We start from the raw sequence: 16,988 nt of genomic DNA, 5'->3' as shown, positions 1-16,988 counted from the left end.
CAGGAATTTTTTAGTTTCCCAGTACATGTAAAATTATGTTTACACTATATTAGTCTATTAAAAGTGTGCAATAGCATTATGTCTAAAAACAAAAGTACATACCTTATTCGAAAAATATCTTATTGCTAAAAAAATGCCAAAACAATTACAATAGCAACATCGAAGATCACTGATCACAGATCACCATAACAAATAATAATGCCAAAGCTTGAAATATTTCAAGCATTACCAAAATGTGACACAAAGGCACAAAGAGAACAAATGCTGTTTGAAAATCTGGCACTGATAGACTTGCTCTATGCAAGGTTGCCACAAACCTTTAATTTGTAAAAAATGCAATACCTGCAAAGCACAATAAAAGTATGTCTGTGAGTGATAAAAGAAAGAGGGAAGAAGCCACGGATCTGGGTTTGCCACTTACTACTACCTACCTCACAAGGTTTTTGCGAGGATTATATTATACAGTGTGTGGTGGTAGCTCTTATAAAAATGGAATCAGATGTTAGCTCCAATACCTCTTCCTCAAGAAAGCCTTATTAGACAGCCTACTCCAGATCGTTCCCATCATATGCTCACAAGCAGCACCTACTTCCCTTCCCAGCATTCATCTCAGCTGTAATATTACAGTAATGTGTATGATTATGTATCTTCATCTCTCTCTAGACTAGGAGCTCTATCTGAATAGGGACGTCTGCTCTGCTCTCGACACCGAACACAGTGCTTATCACATACAAGTTCTTCAATTTCGTTTGATAAATGAGAACTGAAACCCAAATTTTCTGATTCACTCTAAATTTGACTCTTAGGCTGGAGGAAATATGTTACAGTGATGCCAGAAGACAGAATGCGGTCACGTGGATGTTACTCAACTGATATAAAAGAATAAATTTAAAAGGACTAGAGACCGCTGCTGGGCAATGGGGGGGGGTGGGGGGAAACAGTTCGGAACGGTTTAGTCTGGGCGCAGGCGACTTGCGCACGGTTGTAACCACCACTGAGAATGCATACGCTGAACGACCGTTCTCACCCAAAAATCCCTGGAAGCAGTTTTGTCCCTCTTTTCCGTACGATGAGCCAAGATGGCGCGGCCCTTGATTGAAAACCAGATTCAAGATGGCGACTCCCGGCTTCCCGCGCAGCGTCGGGCGTGGCCACGAGGTCACGCCCACTTCCGGTTCGGCGCTTCAGCATGGCTGCTTTGCGTTTACTGCTGTCTAGTAAGCGGGTGTAGGGGCCGGGGGCTCAGGGGTTCGTGGAGGCAGGCCCGGGACGCCTAGGCTGGCTGCACGGCCTCTTTCCCAACTCTGCCGTTTTCCCAGCAGGTGTCCGGAGGCTGCACTGCGGCGCCGCGGCTCGGGCGGGCAGTCAGTGGCGACTCCAGTGAGTGCCGGTCTGGGGGGAACTGAGGGGCCAGAAGCTGGGCTGAGTCCTCACGGAACTGTTTTTCTCCACCCAGGCAGGGCCTTGCCGCCAACCCCTCCGACTACGGGCCCCTTACGGAGCTCCCAGACTGGTCTTACGCGGGTGAGCGCTGATCTGACAGTTAACTCTACTTCGGAGATTTTCACCCAGAGGGAACGCCCGTGGTCGGAGGGGAGTTGGGGGGAGTGTCAAGGTGCGGGTTGTGTCTGAGCGGACAACGTATTGAACTTTGTATTTGGAGTTGGGGGGAAGAAATCCTATTGTTTATTTTATAAATTAAACTACAAACTACGCCTATGGAAAGTAAAGCTAGACAGGATCTTCTTGGTTTGTGGGGATAAGCAGAAGCTAACTCTGATGTGGGGCATCCCGCGGGAGGGACAAGACTTTATGTGTCTAAGAGGGACGTGGTTTTTTTAAAGTTACGAGGAACCGCCCTTCTGTGTGGTGAGTACATTGTTGAGAATTTGTTACCAAGTGCAGGTAGAGCTCTTTGAGAGGCTGCCTAAACGAGCGTCTCAGAGAGAGGCTTAGAAAGAGCGAGGACAGAGGATGACGGGCTCTCTTCAGAAAAGTTTCTTCCTTTACCTTAAAACAAAACAAAACAAAACGCCCTAGAAAGGAAGAACCTTAGAAAAGTTGAAGCCACTCCCCACTGCCTTGGGACTCCAGTTCACAGGTGGTAAAATTGAGGCCTACGGAAGGAAATTGCTCAGGAGCGCACAGCTAGATAGTAGCAAAGCCAGGACTAGAACTGGGCAGAGGCCAGGCCCCCTTCAACAGCACAGCAACCTGAGTACTGGATTCTACAGGAGTATGAACCTTCTTAATCAGATATTTGGTGGCTGAGGAGGATGGTGAAGATTTTTTTCCTACTTGTTATTTACTGTAGGATACCTAGGAGCTCCTTGAAGTAGTATGGAATACTGGGAAGACTCTGGAATTGAATTTTTTTTTAATTTATTTTATTTTTACTTATTTATTTTTGGCTGCGTTGGGTCTTCGCTGCTCCACGCGGGCTTTCTTTAGTTATTGCGAGCAGGGGCTCCTCTTCGTTATGGTGAACGGGCTTCTTGTCGTGGTGGCTTCTCTTGTTGGGAGCACGGGCTCTAGGCGCGTGGGCTTCAGTAGTTGTGGCACACGTGCTCAGTAGTTGTGGCTCACAGGCTCTAGAGCGCAGGCTCAGTAGTTGTGACGCACGGGCTTAGTCGCTCCGTGGCATGTGGGATCTTCCCGGACCAGGGATTGGTCCCCCGTCCCCTGCATTGGCAGGCGGATTCTTAACCACTGTGCCACCAGAGAAGCCCGTGGAATTGATTCTTAATCCAGGCTACTCTACTTGCTAACTTTGTGGTTAGCAAGTTACTTAATGGTATCTCTCAGTTTCCACAAATGTAAAAGAAGAATACCTATCTCAGATGGTTCTTGGAAGGATAAAATGAAACAACCAGTATAAAGCACCTGATATACACAGTATTGGTTCCCTTTCCTGATGAATATTATCTCTTATTTGTCTTGCCTTCAAACTTTTGGACAGAGTTTTCACTGTTTCTTTCTTTCTTTGTAGAAAGTAAGTATCCTTTTAATCTCTGTTATAAACTACTTGAGATCAGATACTGCATTTTTTCAGCAAGTCAGCAGACATAAGATTTTTATTATGGGCCTACACTATACTACAGTGAAAGTAAGGGATACAGTCCCTAATCCCAAGGAACTTAAAAGTCTAGCTGGAAAACAAAGCATGGACATTTTAAAAATTAAGTAATAATATTTCAGTGCTCTGCCCCTTTCCAGAAGGATTTGAGGTGGCTAAATAAGGCTAAAAACAATCAGTAGTACAATAAATGTCCCCAAACAGAGAGATGAATATTAAATGATGGAGATGCATTTCTTTCAGAAGAGAGAGCTGACAGAGTTGAAGAGGTTAGAGAAGGATTTCTGGGACAAGTACAGCTTGAGGTGGGCCTAAGAATGAGAATTTGGCTGGAAGGAAAGGAAAAGAGGGTGTTTCATTATAGAGTGAGAGGGAACTCAGCAAGGACTCACTGGTAAGTAGAACAGTAATCAGATTGCTTGAGTGGAGGGTTTCTGAAGATAAAACAGGAGATTCAGCATTGCAAAGGACCTCGAATTCTAGGCTAATGAGGGAGGGGTAAGTAAAATAGAGTAGGAACATGCCTAGGAGCTTATTCTTGGTGGTTCTGGCATACCTCACCATTGAGGGAAGTGTTCTAGGGGAATTAAGCTACAGTGGGTGTGAAATGGAAAAGAGGAGCTCAAGATTTGTTCTTCCCTCTTTCCTATCACAGCCGCTTTCCCAGGGTCCTGCAGGCCATCTCTAACACTCGCCTTTTCTCTCACTTCTATCTGCAGATGGCCGCCCTGCTCCTCCAATGAAAGGCCAGCTTCGAAGAAAAGCCCAAAGGGAAAAGTTTGCAGTGAGTGGCCAGAGCCCACACAGAGCAAACTGTGTGTAATCGGGGAGAAATGTTAAATTGTAATTTGTCTTTAGTTGGCACCTAAGCTAACACGTACCCCTCACTCCGAGGTTTTATCCGCCAAAGGTTTTAACAGTACCGGGAGAAGGGAGGGTAGAGTGGGTCACTCCTAGGGCAGGAACCAATAGTAGACACCCATTTTGCTGCCTTCCGCCTGCTTCCCAGCCCAGGACCTGGTTCCACCCCTTCCCCAGTCAGGGGTGTCATTTTCCAGCTGAAACCTCTGACTTTGATCTGTGAATGAAAGGATATATGGTGCGGAGCTCAAGCCCCAGATGTTATCCACACTGTTTTCCTGTCTGTTTCAGAGACGAGTTGTACTGCTGTCACAGGAAATGGATGCTGGATTACAGGCATGGCAGCTCAGGCAGCAAGAGAAGTTGCAGGAAGAAGAAAGGAAGCAGCAGAATGCTCTTAAACCCAAAGGGGCTCTACTGCAGAACCCACGACCAAGTCAATAAAAAGCAACTCCTGTCTCCCCCGGCCTGGCTCTGGCTTTCTTTTCTATCACCTAGATGTGTCATCCCAGCCAGAAGAAAGTCTTTATGTTCCCCATCTGTCTTCAGGGCAAAAGAGGATGGACACCAGGAAGAACAGGCTGTAAGATCACTGCCTGGAAGTGTTGGCACAGTGCTCTCACCACAGCTCCATTCCGGTTCAGCAGAATCTTCCTTGGGGGTATTGACCCCCTCTTTTGCAGGCCACAGGACTGGCCCAACTTTGCTGCTCTGCAAACATGAAAAAGAGGGCAACAGTTTCCCTGGCTTTAGCCACACACTAAAGCTTTTAACAGCCCATACAGAGTTCAGGCCTCATGCAGTTACGCATTAATAAATGTTTTGATGAAAAAGGCTTTCCAGCTGAGATCCACTTTTTGGCAAGCAACTGGTATCAGTTCTTGTAAACTTCAGATACATGGCCCTAGAGGATACTCCCACTAGGAAGGCTGACAAGGGAACAGCAGACTTGGGTGTGGCATGTTCTGCTGAAGAGTGGGATCCTGAGGTTTCTGTGGTTCTGACTGAATTGCAGAGGTTGGTTGGAGAGAGGCCTGTACTTCCCAACCCCCACTTGTGCAGGGGAGCCCTGTGGTGCTCAGCCCCCAAACAGTGACTGTGGAATAGGTACCTAATAGCCACCATATACTTCCCACAGATCTGTTAGCTGCACAGGCCCCAGGGAAACCTTTCATTTTATTGATCATGGCTCCTCCCATGGATTCTGAGGGAAAAAGGACCTTTGCTCCCATTACAATAACGAGCACTGGGCTTTTCTTCCATTCTCCTGCCGCAAATAATGTGACAGTTCTTTTATCTCTAGGATTTCTGGAACTTCCTACCTGACATAATTTCTGTCCAGCCTCCTTCCCTTGCTTTCTTTCCCTCCCTTCTTCTCCACCCCCCCCCCCAACCTCCTTCCTCTCGTCGCTGACCAATGCAGTTCCTGGATCTTAGATTTCGCTGATGGTTGGGTTTTCTGTGTCCCACACTTTTCCTGCCTCTGTTGTGTTGCTTTTCCAGATCTAGCCCTCAGCCTCTTATCTGTCTCCCTTTCCCACCATCAGCTCTAGCCTGCCCTCCCCCTTCCCTTCACACCTCCACCTTTTGTTCTCAGAGTCTAGTCAGCCCCTGAAGGAGGAGATTATACTCTTTCAGGGATTATCTCCTTTTCCGGTATAGAGCGGGAACTAAACCCCCGTAGGCCTGACTCCCATTCTCTCTTTTCTGCAGTTTCACCAAACTTGATTTGCCTTTCCCCGCGTTTCATGGCCTTGCACTCCCTTCCTCCCCAGCCAGTTCTAGTTCAAGGGGCAGCAGATTGCAAAGGACAATAAAAAAGGGGGCGCATTTGTCTTTCTCCAGGGACAGGACCCCCAGATGCAGTGTGGTGGTGGGATTTGTCAGTGGGTAGTTGGGTTTCGTTATTGTTGCTTTTTTTTATTATTATTTTTTGTTAGGGTAGCGACAGAGGTGGCTGACAAGAATAAGGGACACAATTTTCAATACAGTTGAGCCACAGGCCCTAGCAGATGACCCCGCACACCGGGTCTCGTGGACACGGAAGATGCCCCCACCATTCCAGGCTCTGAGCTTCCCAATGCTTCCCACAGAGGTGAGACGAACGGTGGAAGCAGAGGAATCAAGCCACCCAAAATATGCTTAGAAGGAGAAAGTCTCCCACATCCCGTCCCTTGAGTTCCCCCAAGCCCCCCGCTCTCGGCTGTGGCCTCAACCCCTGCAGATGGCAGCCTCCACCACAGAAAGGCAACTTAGGTTTTTTTTTTTTACCCTGCTCTTGGCTGTAATTGGATTCAGACTGAAACAACCACGTCCGCACCGGGAAAGGAGGGCATTGGGGCGGGGGCGGAGGGAGCCTGTGGGAGAAGGGAGGGACCAGAGGAGAGAGCGAGAGAGGGCTCGCCATCCAGTTCGCAGACTAAGCAGAAGAAAGATCAAAAAACGGGAAAGCGGGGACGAGCGAACAGGCGCTTTCAAGAACAATCCCCTCATCTCCAGGCGGACAGCGCTCTAGGAATCCAAATTCAGTGCCTACGGAAGACAAAAGGCGCCCCGAGGGAGTGGCGGTGCGACCCCAGGGCTTGGGCCCCTACGCGGAGCCCGCACGGCCCGGCTGCCCGGACGGTCGCGGACCATGTCTCTCGCCCCACGACCCGCCCGCAGTCTGCTGCTCCCCCTGCTCGCGCTCGCCTCCGCGCTCGCCTCCCTCAGCTCTGCCCAAAGCAGCTTCAGCCCCGAAGTAAGTGAGCTCCTCCGGCCCTGCCCGGAGTCGCGCCCGCCGGGGAGGCGAGCCCGGGGGTCTCCGAGGGGACAACCCCCATTCGGAGAGGAGGGCTCTCGGCGTCTCCGCTGCTCCGGCCTGCAGGGTCCCCCTTCCTTTCCTTTCCCTCCTCATCTCCAAACTTCCAAGTCGATCCAACTTTTGCTTCCTTCAACTACCAACCCCCCAACGCGCGCGCGCGCGCCGCCGACTTTCTTTCCCATTCCTTTCCTTGGAAGAACTTTCCTGCCGGGGCCCACTCCCCACCCCTCCCCTGTTCCCCTGGGCTCTGAGCTCAGCTCTGGAACCGGTCAGGAGCCTGATAAATATTTGGACTCCGCTCAGACCCCGCGCTGTCCTGGTTTCTTGTCATGTGCGAGAGTTTGTTGTTTCTTCGACTTTACAGTTCGCAGGCGCTCTCCCGCCCGCGCTCGCCGGCGCTCTGCCGGCCGGGAGGGCTCCGGGGACGGCGCCCCTTGGCCCGGGCCCCCCACGCTGCGGCCGCCGCCTCGCTGGCGCTCCCGGCCCTCCTCGGACGCGTCGGCTGCCAGGTGCGGTCGGGGGTGGCCGGCGGAGCGGGCCCGACCCCCACCCCATCCCCCGCCTTTCCGAGAGGACCCTCTGTGTCCCGGCCCGGAGCCCTGGCGTCGAGGGTCGCGGCGCTGCCGCCCTGGCCCGCGTTTCCGGACACACAAAGGTCTCCTTGTGAGCCGGGGCCTCGGCCGGGCTGCCGCCTCCGCTCCCTGCTCCCCCTTCGGCGCCTTTAGGCTCTTTTTGTTAATTGCTTTTCTGTGTTAATTGCAGGGAGACTGGGGGCGTCGTACGGGGAGCGGGGTGAGGGCCTGGCCCTGGGCTCCCGCGCAGGTCTTGACTGACTCGGTTGCCCCCCACCCATTCCCCGACGCTGGCCCACCGGGCTCGGGAGGAAGCCGCGTGGGAGTTGTCTGAGGAAGTTTTTCCTCTCTCTCTCTTTTATTTTGGGGTGAAGGTGGGAGACGGATTTGATCAGCTTCTTATTTTGGGCCATCCCAACCCACTCAGCTCGGCCAGGGCCTGGGTGCGGTCGGGAGGGGCCGGGAAGGGCCCCCGAGCAGGGGGAAGGGATCAGGACTTGGCTTCCTCCCTCCTGGTCCCGGCCCTGGTCCCACCCCGGGAGGAAACATCTCCAGAAAGAACACACTCTCTCTGTCCTGAGACTGACAGGAATAGTGTGGCCCTAGGCATGGAGGTGACCACGGAGAGTGAAAAATCTGCCCAGGGGCTAAGCCTGACAGGGTCCAGGAGGGAGGAGGAGGCATCCTCTTTCCGGGCCTGGAGTCTTCATCAGAGGCCCGAAGGGGAGAGCGCCTAACAAAAGGAGCCCGGGCATCTGGGGGCTTCCCGCTGCCAACTTCGCCTGCCCTGCCTTCCTTCCCTCCCCTGCCCCACTAGGTCCCCTTGGGGAGGGGCGGCAGCCCTGGCTCTGTTTTAAGCGGGTCATGGGCAGTCCCAGTGCCAGAACCATCATTTGCTTCTGGACCATGGAGGGGTGGGAGGCAGAGGGAGGGAGGAGCAGGCCCAGAGGCTGGGATCCAGGGCCTGCAGAAGAGCCAGAGATTCACCCCAACCCCCTCCAGGACTCCTAGGCCGGTGAAGTGGGCCTAGGAGTGGGAGGGGTTCCTTGTCCTTGACTTTCCCCTAGAGGAATACCTTGCACCACTCAGTTTTCAGGACAAAGCCAGCCGACTCAGTTCTCTGACCCTGCAGAGTTGCTCCCTCTCCAGGCAAATCTGGAGGGAGAGCTGGGGTGGCCCAGGCCTCAAACAGCCGGCCTCCTCTCACCACCTCCAGGGTCCTGCACCAGCTCCGGGACAGCCCTCTCCTCTCCTTGGCCAGTCTGGCACTTGGCCCTTCTCCCACTCGGCCGCAGACACAAGAGTCCTCTCTTCTGTGGTTCCGACCTCATAGTCTTCTCTGTGGTTCTTGCTTTGCTCGGAGCCTAGGCCTGGGAGGAGGAGAGGAATGGGGGCACTTCCTTTCCAGGACTTGTGGCTCTCTTGACTCCAGAGAAGTCCCTTTCTTGACCAAGTCTCCACCTTTCTCTACTGCATATGGGGTGGGGGTTGTGGGAATATTTAGACCTATCCACCTCCTTGAAAGACTCATCAGGAAGAGGGATGTATCCCAGAGCTCCCAGATGTGGATCCTCCCTGTCTCTCTGCCACCCTCCCTCCTGTCATCCTGCCCTAGGAGCTTTGCCCCCTGAGGGTTGAGGGGGCCTGACCTCAGTCTTCCAGCTCCAGCAGTGGGCTGCTCCCATCCTTTCCCAAAGCTGAAGCAGCTGCTCCCCCACCACAGGTCATAAACCCGGGATGTGACTACCCTACAGGTGAGGCCAGGGGCAAAGGGAGATTCCTGCATACTTGGGCACAGGCCACAGCAGGTCTCCTGCAGGCACTAGCTGCGGCATCAGTTAGCGCAGGTCAGGGCAAGTTTAGAGCTCCCAGGAGAGCAGCCCCAAACGAGCCTCCTGCTCTGCTCCCCTCTGGTATAACAGAGGTTAAACTTCGCTCCCTGCCTTCTTCCCCTGAGGAGGGGCTCTCAGAGCGGGTGGTGCTAGGGTTGTTCTGGCCAGGCCTGTTGGCTGGGGAAAGGCTGTGTTGTTTACATCTCGGGCCCTAACTCCCATCATCAGCCGTAGGGGATCACTTCCCAGAACCATGTTGCAATTCTTGCCCCTGCCGGCTCAGGTCCCCAGTCAGCTGCTCCTGAATCACCCCCAGCCCCAGTGCAAGAGCACTGCACCACCGTCAAGGCCTGGGCCTCGAGGTGAAGGGCCACGTGGAAAGCCATCCTAATGACCCGGAGTAAGGGATGCAGCGCCACTCTGCACTCCAAGCTCCCGCCCTAGGCAACCTGCAGCTTCCTCTGGACTCCTTAAGAAGGCAAAGCTGGAGCAGGGACCAGAGCCGTCCGAGTAGCATCTCCCCATAGGAGGATCTGAGCATGTTCATGTTCCATATAAAACTTGGCTCATTTTACTTTTCATGCTTTAGGAAAAGACTCCATTTTTCTTACAATAAAGGCTGACTTTTCCCTCAACAGGGCTTTGCAATGTGGGTACCTTTCAATCAAACACCAAAAACCTAACTTTACTTTAAGGCAATATGCCAGCCTTTATATCATGAACAATTTCACATCATACCTAAAATAAACTACAGTCACCAAAATACTAAGTAAAGTACTAACCCTAATCCTGACCACCATCCCAATCTCCCACTCCCTCTACTGAGAACCTTAAATGGGTCTTTAGGTCCCAAGCCCTAGGTCAGATGCTGCTTGGATGGCGACAGTGGCAGGATCCTGACTCTGTGACTGGATCACATCCGCACCACCTCCAAACGCCCCAGCTTCCCCTATCAGCAGCCAGCCGGAGCCCTAGCTCCTTTTCTGCTCTCCTTTCTGAAAAGATCTCAGCTGTGTATACCCCGGAGGCACAGCATGCCTGTGCCAGGAGAGCCTCATGCCAGGCCCCAAAGCGGAGCCCCTCAGCCTCTCCCCTCTCCATCCACCATGGGCACACCCCAGCCTCAGGTGGGACACGCTGTATTTACAAGAACACCGACACAGAGGAGAAAAGCACTAGAAGGAATCTCAGCTCTGAGAAGACGTCCTAGAACTCAACTAAACCACCAGGGCTCCCATCAAAAGAGTTACAGCCAAAGCCCAGCGCTGTGGTTCCCCACCCCTCCAAGAGGATCAGCCATACTAGGACCCGGGCCAGAGTTTGGGTCCAGCCTGGGAGTTCCTTCAGACCCATTGCCAGAGCCAGGCTGGGAGCTCACTGCCCTTTCCACACCAAGCCAAGGGTGCATTCCAGGTGCCGTGAGGAAACAGAGGCTCCCCTCGGGCCAGGTGGGGATGCTCCAAGCCACATCCCTTTCCCTACAGGCCTGGCTGCAGCAGTATGGCTACCTGCCCCCTGGGGACCTGCGTACCCACACACAGCGCTCGCCTCAGTCACTCTCAGCTGCCATCGCTGCCATGCAGAGGTTCTACGGTCTGCGAGTGACAGGCAAGGCTGATGCAGACACCATGAAGTAAGTGCTAGACCCTGGCAGGAGTTCTGCCCAGCACCCACCGACACAACACTGAGTACCAGAGAGGCTGCCACCTGAATGCCTGATTCCACACCCACACCTCATCCCCACAAGCTGATCCCGACCCTCTCCTGTTCTTCCAGACCTCATGACCTTGTCTCTTCCCCACACTGACCCTGGGGCCGGACATTCCCCCTCTCCTCTGAAGACCTTTCTCTTTCATACGCTCTCCTGACCACAATCCTCACACTCCAGGGCCATGAGGCGCCCCCGCTGTGGCGTTCCAGACAAGTTTGGGGCTGAGATCAAGGCCAATGTTCGAAGGAAGCGCTATGCCATCCAGGGCCTCAAATGGCAGCATAACGAGATCACTTTCTGGTGAGTCCAACAGGCAAGTGGCCTTTCTCACATCAGGTCACCCTTCCCTATCAGTGGTGCTTAGAGACCCTGAGGCTCCCTTCCCTACTCACCCCTGTTCCTGAGAAGCATCCTCGGGGGTAGGGAGGAAAATGGCTCTCATCCTGGAGACGGGTGCAGCCGGTAGAAGGTATATCCCAGGGCCAGAAAGCCCTCAGTTCTTGGGACAGAGGCATCGTGAGGCAGCGGGAAGAGCTGGGTCAGACAAAGGTGGCTGGACGGCTCAGTCAGACCTGGGAGAGTACAGGAAAGGAGTTCTGCCCCTTGTTGTCCTAACGCACTCCCATCCTCTCCCCACGTGGCTGGACCTCAGCATCCAGAACTACACCCCCAAGGTGGGGGAGTACGCCACGTTCGAGGCCATCCGCAAGGCGTTTCGTGTGTGGGAGAGTGCCACGCCGCTGCACTTCCGAGAGGTACCCTACGCCTACATCCGTGAGGGCCACGAGAAGCAGGCCGACATCATGATCTTCTTTGCTGAGGGTTTCCACGGCGACAGCACGCCTTTCGATGGCGAGGGTGGCTTCCTGGCCCATGCCTACTTCCCAGGCCCCAACATCGGAGGGGACACCCACTTTGACTCTGCCGAGCCCTGGACTGTCCGGAATGAGGATCTGAATGGTGAGCGAGGTAGCCCGGGGACTCTTATCCCTGGAAGAGTCAAGAGTCATTTGTATGGGGGTTCTCCAGCTTCCTCCCCAAGCCTCAGACCCCCAAATCTCAGGGCTCTGGGGGACCACAAACATCTCCCGGTCTGACTTCCAATGAAAGCAGGAATCCTGTTTTGAGCTATTTACATCTGGTCCCTTCTCTCGCCCAATAACTGACTTCCCAGTCAAAGACTTCAAAGCATCTGCATCACTCACTTTTCCAGGCAAATGTCATGTCTGGCTCCTGGTAGAAACTGAGGCCCCGATAGGACCTCAGCTTCCCGATCCTTGCTGGGATTTGGATCCGGCCCCAGAACAGTCTCTCGCCTCTACCCAGAAGAGTTGCTGGCTGGATTTTGCCTCTTCTGCCAGCTATGAGGCTGGAACTCAGGATCTGGTCACTTTGGGTGGAAAATTTGGCAGGCGGGCTTCGTTGTGAACCTGAAGATTCTGATGGGGAAGCAGGGAGTCTGAGGGAAGAGACCCAGGCTGCCATCATAACCATCCCCATCCCTCCAGGGAATGACATCTTTCTGGTGGCTGTGCACGAGCTGGGCCACGCCCTGGGGCTTGAGCATTCCAATGACCCCTCGGCCATCATGGCACCCTTTTACCAGTGGATGGACACAGAGAACTTCGTGCTGCCCGATGATGACCGCCGGGGCATCCAGCAACTTTATGGCAAGTAATCTACGCCCACATCTGCTCCTTCCTCTCTGCCCCTTATCCTCTCCTGTTCTCCCTGGCCTGTGCATTTTCCCCTCCCTCATGCCCTACAGTCTCCCGCCGGCCCCCCCACCTGACCCTGCCTCCATCCGCTCCCACTTTTAAAAGATCCCACCTTTTCTGTCCTTGCCCAGCTGATTGCTTCAGCCTCCCGCAAAGGCCCAGCCACACCTCTCCAAAGGTGTTATCTGCCCATATGTCTGTCCTTTCCTCCTACTCTGCCACCAAGTCTGAAGTGCCCCTCCTGTTCTCTGCCCCAGGGAGCGAGTCAGGGTTCCCCACCAAGATGCCCCCTCAACCCAGGACCACCTCCAGGCCCTCTGTCCCTGATAAGCCCAAAAACCCCACCTATGGGCCCAACATCTGTGATGGGAACTTTGACACCGTGGCCATGCTCCGAGGGGAGATGTTTGTCTTCAAGGTGAGAGGGAGAAGTGGGTTGGTGTGGGGGACAAAAGGGCTCCATGACCGGGAGGCTGGGTGGAAACAGCAGCAGGAGGACTAAATCCTAAAACTGAGGCAGTGGGGGAGCTTTGGGGACTGAGCTGGAGGACAAAGCTAAAGATGTAATGAACTGCCTCCCAGGAGCGCTGGTTCTGGCGGGTGAGGAAAAACCAGGTGATGGATGGATACCCCATGCCCATCGGCCAATTCTGGCGGGGCCTGCCCGCATCCATCAACACTGCCTACGAGAGGAAGGATGGCAAGTTTGTCTTCTTCAAAGGTAACCGGACATTCTGCCTTAGTCTTTGGGTGTGGGGAGGGTCTCCCTGGAGGAGCACATTCCACCTGACTCCTCCAAAGACCGTAGAGCCCAGGTGGAATCAGATCCTGCCCTCCCCTCTCCTCCCCAGGAGACAAGCACTGGGTGTTTGATGAAGCTTCCCTGGAGCCTGGCTACCCCAAGCACATTAAGGAACTGGGTCGAGGACTGCCTGCCGACAAGATCGACGCTGCTCTCTTCTGGATGCCCAACGGAAAGACCTATTTCTTTCGGGGAAACAAGTAAGGCCTCAATCCCTGGGCCCCAGGCCTCCCTCCTCAGACACCACCACCAGGTTCCCTCAATCCTGGAGGAAGACCTACTTTCCCCCTGAAATGTTTCCCTGGAGAAGAAGCTGGCTGAGCCTGTGCTGTTGCCTAGCAACGGGCAGCCTCCAGTGGGTGCTGAGTGAGTGGGGTATGACCGGGTCACCGTTTCAGACCTGCTCATTTGATGCCTCCTGCCCCCAGCCCTGTGCCACCGCTCCAGCTGCCAGGCACTGTCATTAAGGGCCGCTGGTGGCTCCTTGCAGCCTGGGCCCTCCCTCCCACCCCCACCTTCCACCGCTTTCAGCTGCAGGCCCTCATTACTCAAAACCCCTGTCCCCCCGCCCCCATCCACAGACACCCTTTGCTCACCGGCGAATTCAGTCCCGGGTCCCACTCCCCTCGGAGGACATGCCCAGTGTCCAACCACTTCCCTTCCCTGCCTCTCCCCCAGGTACTACCGTTTCAATGAGGAGCTCAGGGCAGTGGACAGCGAGTACCCCAAAAACATCAAGGTCTGGGAAGGAATCCCTGAGTCTCCCAGAGGGTCATTCATGGGCAGCGATGAAGGTGAGAGGGGCACAGGAGGTGTCTGTGAGGGGAGGACCGGAAGAGGGAGTTAAGAGAGAGCAGGAGGAAAGACGGAGAGGATCGGGTTGAAAATAATGATGAGGAGGACAGGGGAGCCCCTGCCATGTGCCAGGCTCTGAGTAAGTGCTTTCCACGCTTCGGACCCCTTAATCCCCACCACTGTCTCAACCTGGTGCTAGAGTTACCTGGTTTGACAGCTGAGGAAACTGATGCTCAGAAAAGCGAAGCGATTACCTCAGCTGGCGCGCACGCTGACTGGATTCTCTCCCGCTCTTCTTCTCTCTTTGCCTCTTCTCCGGACGCTGCCCGCACCTCTCATCTGCAATGCCGCCTTCTTGCTGACCCCTGCAGTCTTCACGTACTTCTACAAGGGGAACAAATACTGGAAATTCAACAACCAGAAGCTGAAGGTCGAGCCTGGCTACCCCAAGTCAGCCCTGCGGGACTGGATGGGCTGCCCGTCGTCGGGGGGCCGGCCGGATGAGGGGACTGAGGAGACGGAGGTGATCATCATCGAGGTGGACGAGGAAGGCAGCGGAGCAGTGAGCGCGGCCGCCGTGGTGCTGCCTGTGCTGCTGCTGCTCCTGGTGCTGGCGGTGGGCCTCGCCGTCTTCTTCTTCCGACGCCACGGGACCCCCAAGCGACTGCTCTATTGCCAGCGCTCCCTGCTGGACAAGGTCTGACCCCCACTGCCGCCCGCCCACTCCTCCCACGAGGACTTTGCCTCTGAAGGCCAGTGGCAGCAGGTGGTGGTGGGTGGGCTGCTCCCGCCGGTCCCGAGCCCCCTCCCCAGCCCCCCCCACGTCCCTTCTTCTCTGTCCCATGACTGGCCTCTCCCCCCCTCCGCGCTGGCATTGCTTCTTCCCTAGATGGGTCCCCCGGAGGCTGAGCAGGGGCCGGCCTCCCAGCCCCTGCCCCTCAGGGGCCCCCGTGGCTTGGTGTGTGTTCAGCCCCATCTGAATGTCCGGGCTCTGCACTTGAAGGCAGGACCCTCAGACCTCGCTGGTAAAGGTCAAATGGGGTCATCTGCTCCTTTTCCATTCCCTGACATACCTTTAACCTCTGAACTCTGACCTCAGGGGTCTCTGGGCACGCTAGCCCCGCGAGCCCCCGGGGGTACCCAATTGGCAGCCTCCCACCACTCTTTCTGGTTGAAAGAAATCTAATCTTGTTGTGAGGGGGAGACCCTGAGAGAGTGAAGGGGTGAGGGCCACTCAGCTACCCTAAGACCTTGGGAGGAAAGCTCAGAGAGGGTCAGTCCTCTCCACCAAGATCCGCCTCTGCCCCACCTGCCCCCGAGAACTTCCACAGAAGGAGCCTGAGCCATTAAGGACTAACCTGGGGCTGCAGAAACCCTTGACAGCCCTACCCTCCCAAACGTTAGCCTCGGATGGGGATGTCAAGGTTGGAAGAGCTGAGACCAGGGGGTGCAGCTACCGGGGTGGGCCCCAGGAGTCCTGGGGGTGAGCCTGGGGCCCACAGAGAAAGAACCTCACTCAAATGCAGGCAGCTGGAGTAGGGACCCAGGGGCAGAGCAGTCAGAGAGGACAGGACAGGACCAAAAGGCAAACCAGGGAGTTGCAGCAGGAGTGGATGGCGGGGGGCCGGGCAGGCCAGGCCGGCAGGGACGCCACAGGGCGGGCTGTGGTAGCCGGGGGAGGGCACGTTTTATTGGAGCTCTCAGGAAGGGCCCGAGAAAGGCACACCTGCTCCCGTTTGGTGCCCTGGCTTCAATCAGACCGCACGGAGGGGAAGGCAGGGAGCCAGAGAGAGGAGCAGAGAGGGCACGCATGGGGGACTGGCGACCCGGGACCTTGATGAGAGCAGCCACCTAGCTAGGGAGCCGAGGATCAGCCTGCCTCCGCCAGCCTCCGGGAAGGGGCGGGCGCCTGGGCGTTTTGTCAGGTGAGCCCCTCGCTTCCCGACGACCCCCCCCCAGCCCTTCCTACAGGTGTCCTGCCCTCCTCTCCCCACCCGGCCCACCCATTTGAGGTCTCCTTGGGCCGCCGAAGGTGGTCCTGGTACCCGGAGACCTGGGAGAGTGAGAGACCACGTGGGGGCAGTGAGCGGAAAGGGATGTCAGGGGTGGGAGGAGCGCGGTGAACGGTGCTGGCAGTCCGGCTGAAGTTGTCTTGTTTGGGTTTTTTGTTTTGTTTAATGTATATTTTTATTATAATTATTATATATGAATTCCCATCAAATCGTTCCTTTTTGTTAACAAGGGGCATGGGGAGGGGTGGGGGTGGGGCAGAGGCGTCCGACCCCAGGAACCTGCAGGGCGGGGCTGGGTCAGTGCCCTCTAAGGACATTTTCGACCTTGTTCAACCTTTCCACAAAGAATAAACAGTGTTTCACGTTCCTCGTGTGGCTGCAGTTTGTGTGCCTGGGATGTGGCTGTGAGGGGAATGGGAAGCAGGAGGGCCGTGCGGTGTTTTCCGTGAGGCGGGGTTTTGGTATTTTTCATACATAACGGAATATGTTTATTCTCGGTGGGCGAAAAGGATCCAGGGCCCAGATATGGGGAGGAGGGCATACTCCACGGGGGCCGGCGAGTTGTCCGCAGAGCTCAGCCAGCTCCCCTCTCCCAGCCTGGCCTGCGAGGCTACCTTTGAGGCCCAGGACTGCAAAGCAAGAGGAAGTGGCCAAGGGGAAGCCACTCGGAAAATCTTCCTAAATTGATCTTCCTAAATTGCGTTACCCTGTCGTGTGATCCAGCCGCAGACCCTCCGTTTGCTCAGGCCTCGCGCAGCTGCTGGGGGATTCCCCCACCACAGTCAGCCTCGGGCTTGGGCGGGAAG

General features: G+C 55.2%; 2 protein-coding genes across 3 annotated transcripts; both read left to right on the top strand.

Moving 5' to 3' along the window:
• Positions 1–1,113: 1,113 nt before the first annotated feature.
• Positions 1,114–4,398, top strand: MRPL52 (mitochondrial ribosomal protein L52; the record flags this gene model as incomplete). The annotated part of the gene is given in 7 exon segments (XM_082649618.1): positions 1,114–1,150; positions 1,153–1,176; positions 1,179–1,217; positions 1,320–1,380; positions 1,457–1,524; positions 3,796–3,860; positions 4,229–4,398. Coding segments are annotated over 7 exon segments (447 nt in total). The 3' UTR covers positions 4,382–4,398.
• Positions 4,399–6,320: 1,922 nt separating this feature from the next.
• MMP14 (matrix metallopeptidase 14) lies at positions 6,321–16,382 on the top strand. 2 transcript variants are annotated; one of them, XM_082649497.1, is made up of 10 exons: positions 6,321–6,677; positions 10,629–10,777; positions 11,033–11,155; positions 11,508–11,815; positions 12,364–12,525; positions 12,831–12,991; positions 13,156–13,294; positions 13,425–13,575; positions 14,054–14,169; positions 14,542–16,382. In XM_082649497.1, the coding sequence occupies exons 1-10, from the start codon at positions 6,573–6,575 to the stop codon at positions 14,871–14,873; spliced, it is 1,746 nt and encodes a 581-aa protein (XP_082505623.1). In that variant the 5' UTR covers positions 6,321–6,572; the 3' UTR covers positions 14,874–16,382. The 2 variants fall into 2 exon arrangements, with proteins under 2 accessions (XP_082505623.1, XP_082505622.1); XM_082649496.1 differs by having other exon boundaries at positions 12,364–12,529; positions 12,835–12,991.
• Positions 16,383–16,988: the final 606 nt, after the last annotated feature.

Source organism: Grampus griseus, assembly GCF_964374135.1.
Source record: "Grampus griseus genome assembly, chromosome: 2".
Lineage (NCBI taxonomy): Eukaryota > Metazoa > Chordata > Mammalia > Artiodactyla > Delphinidae > Grampus > Grampus griseus.
The sequence above is the reverse complement of the archived record's forward strand: the minus strand, read 5'-3'. Positions and strand labels throughout refer to the sequence as shown.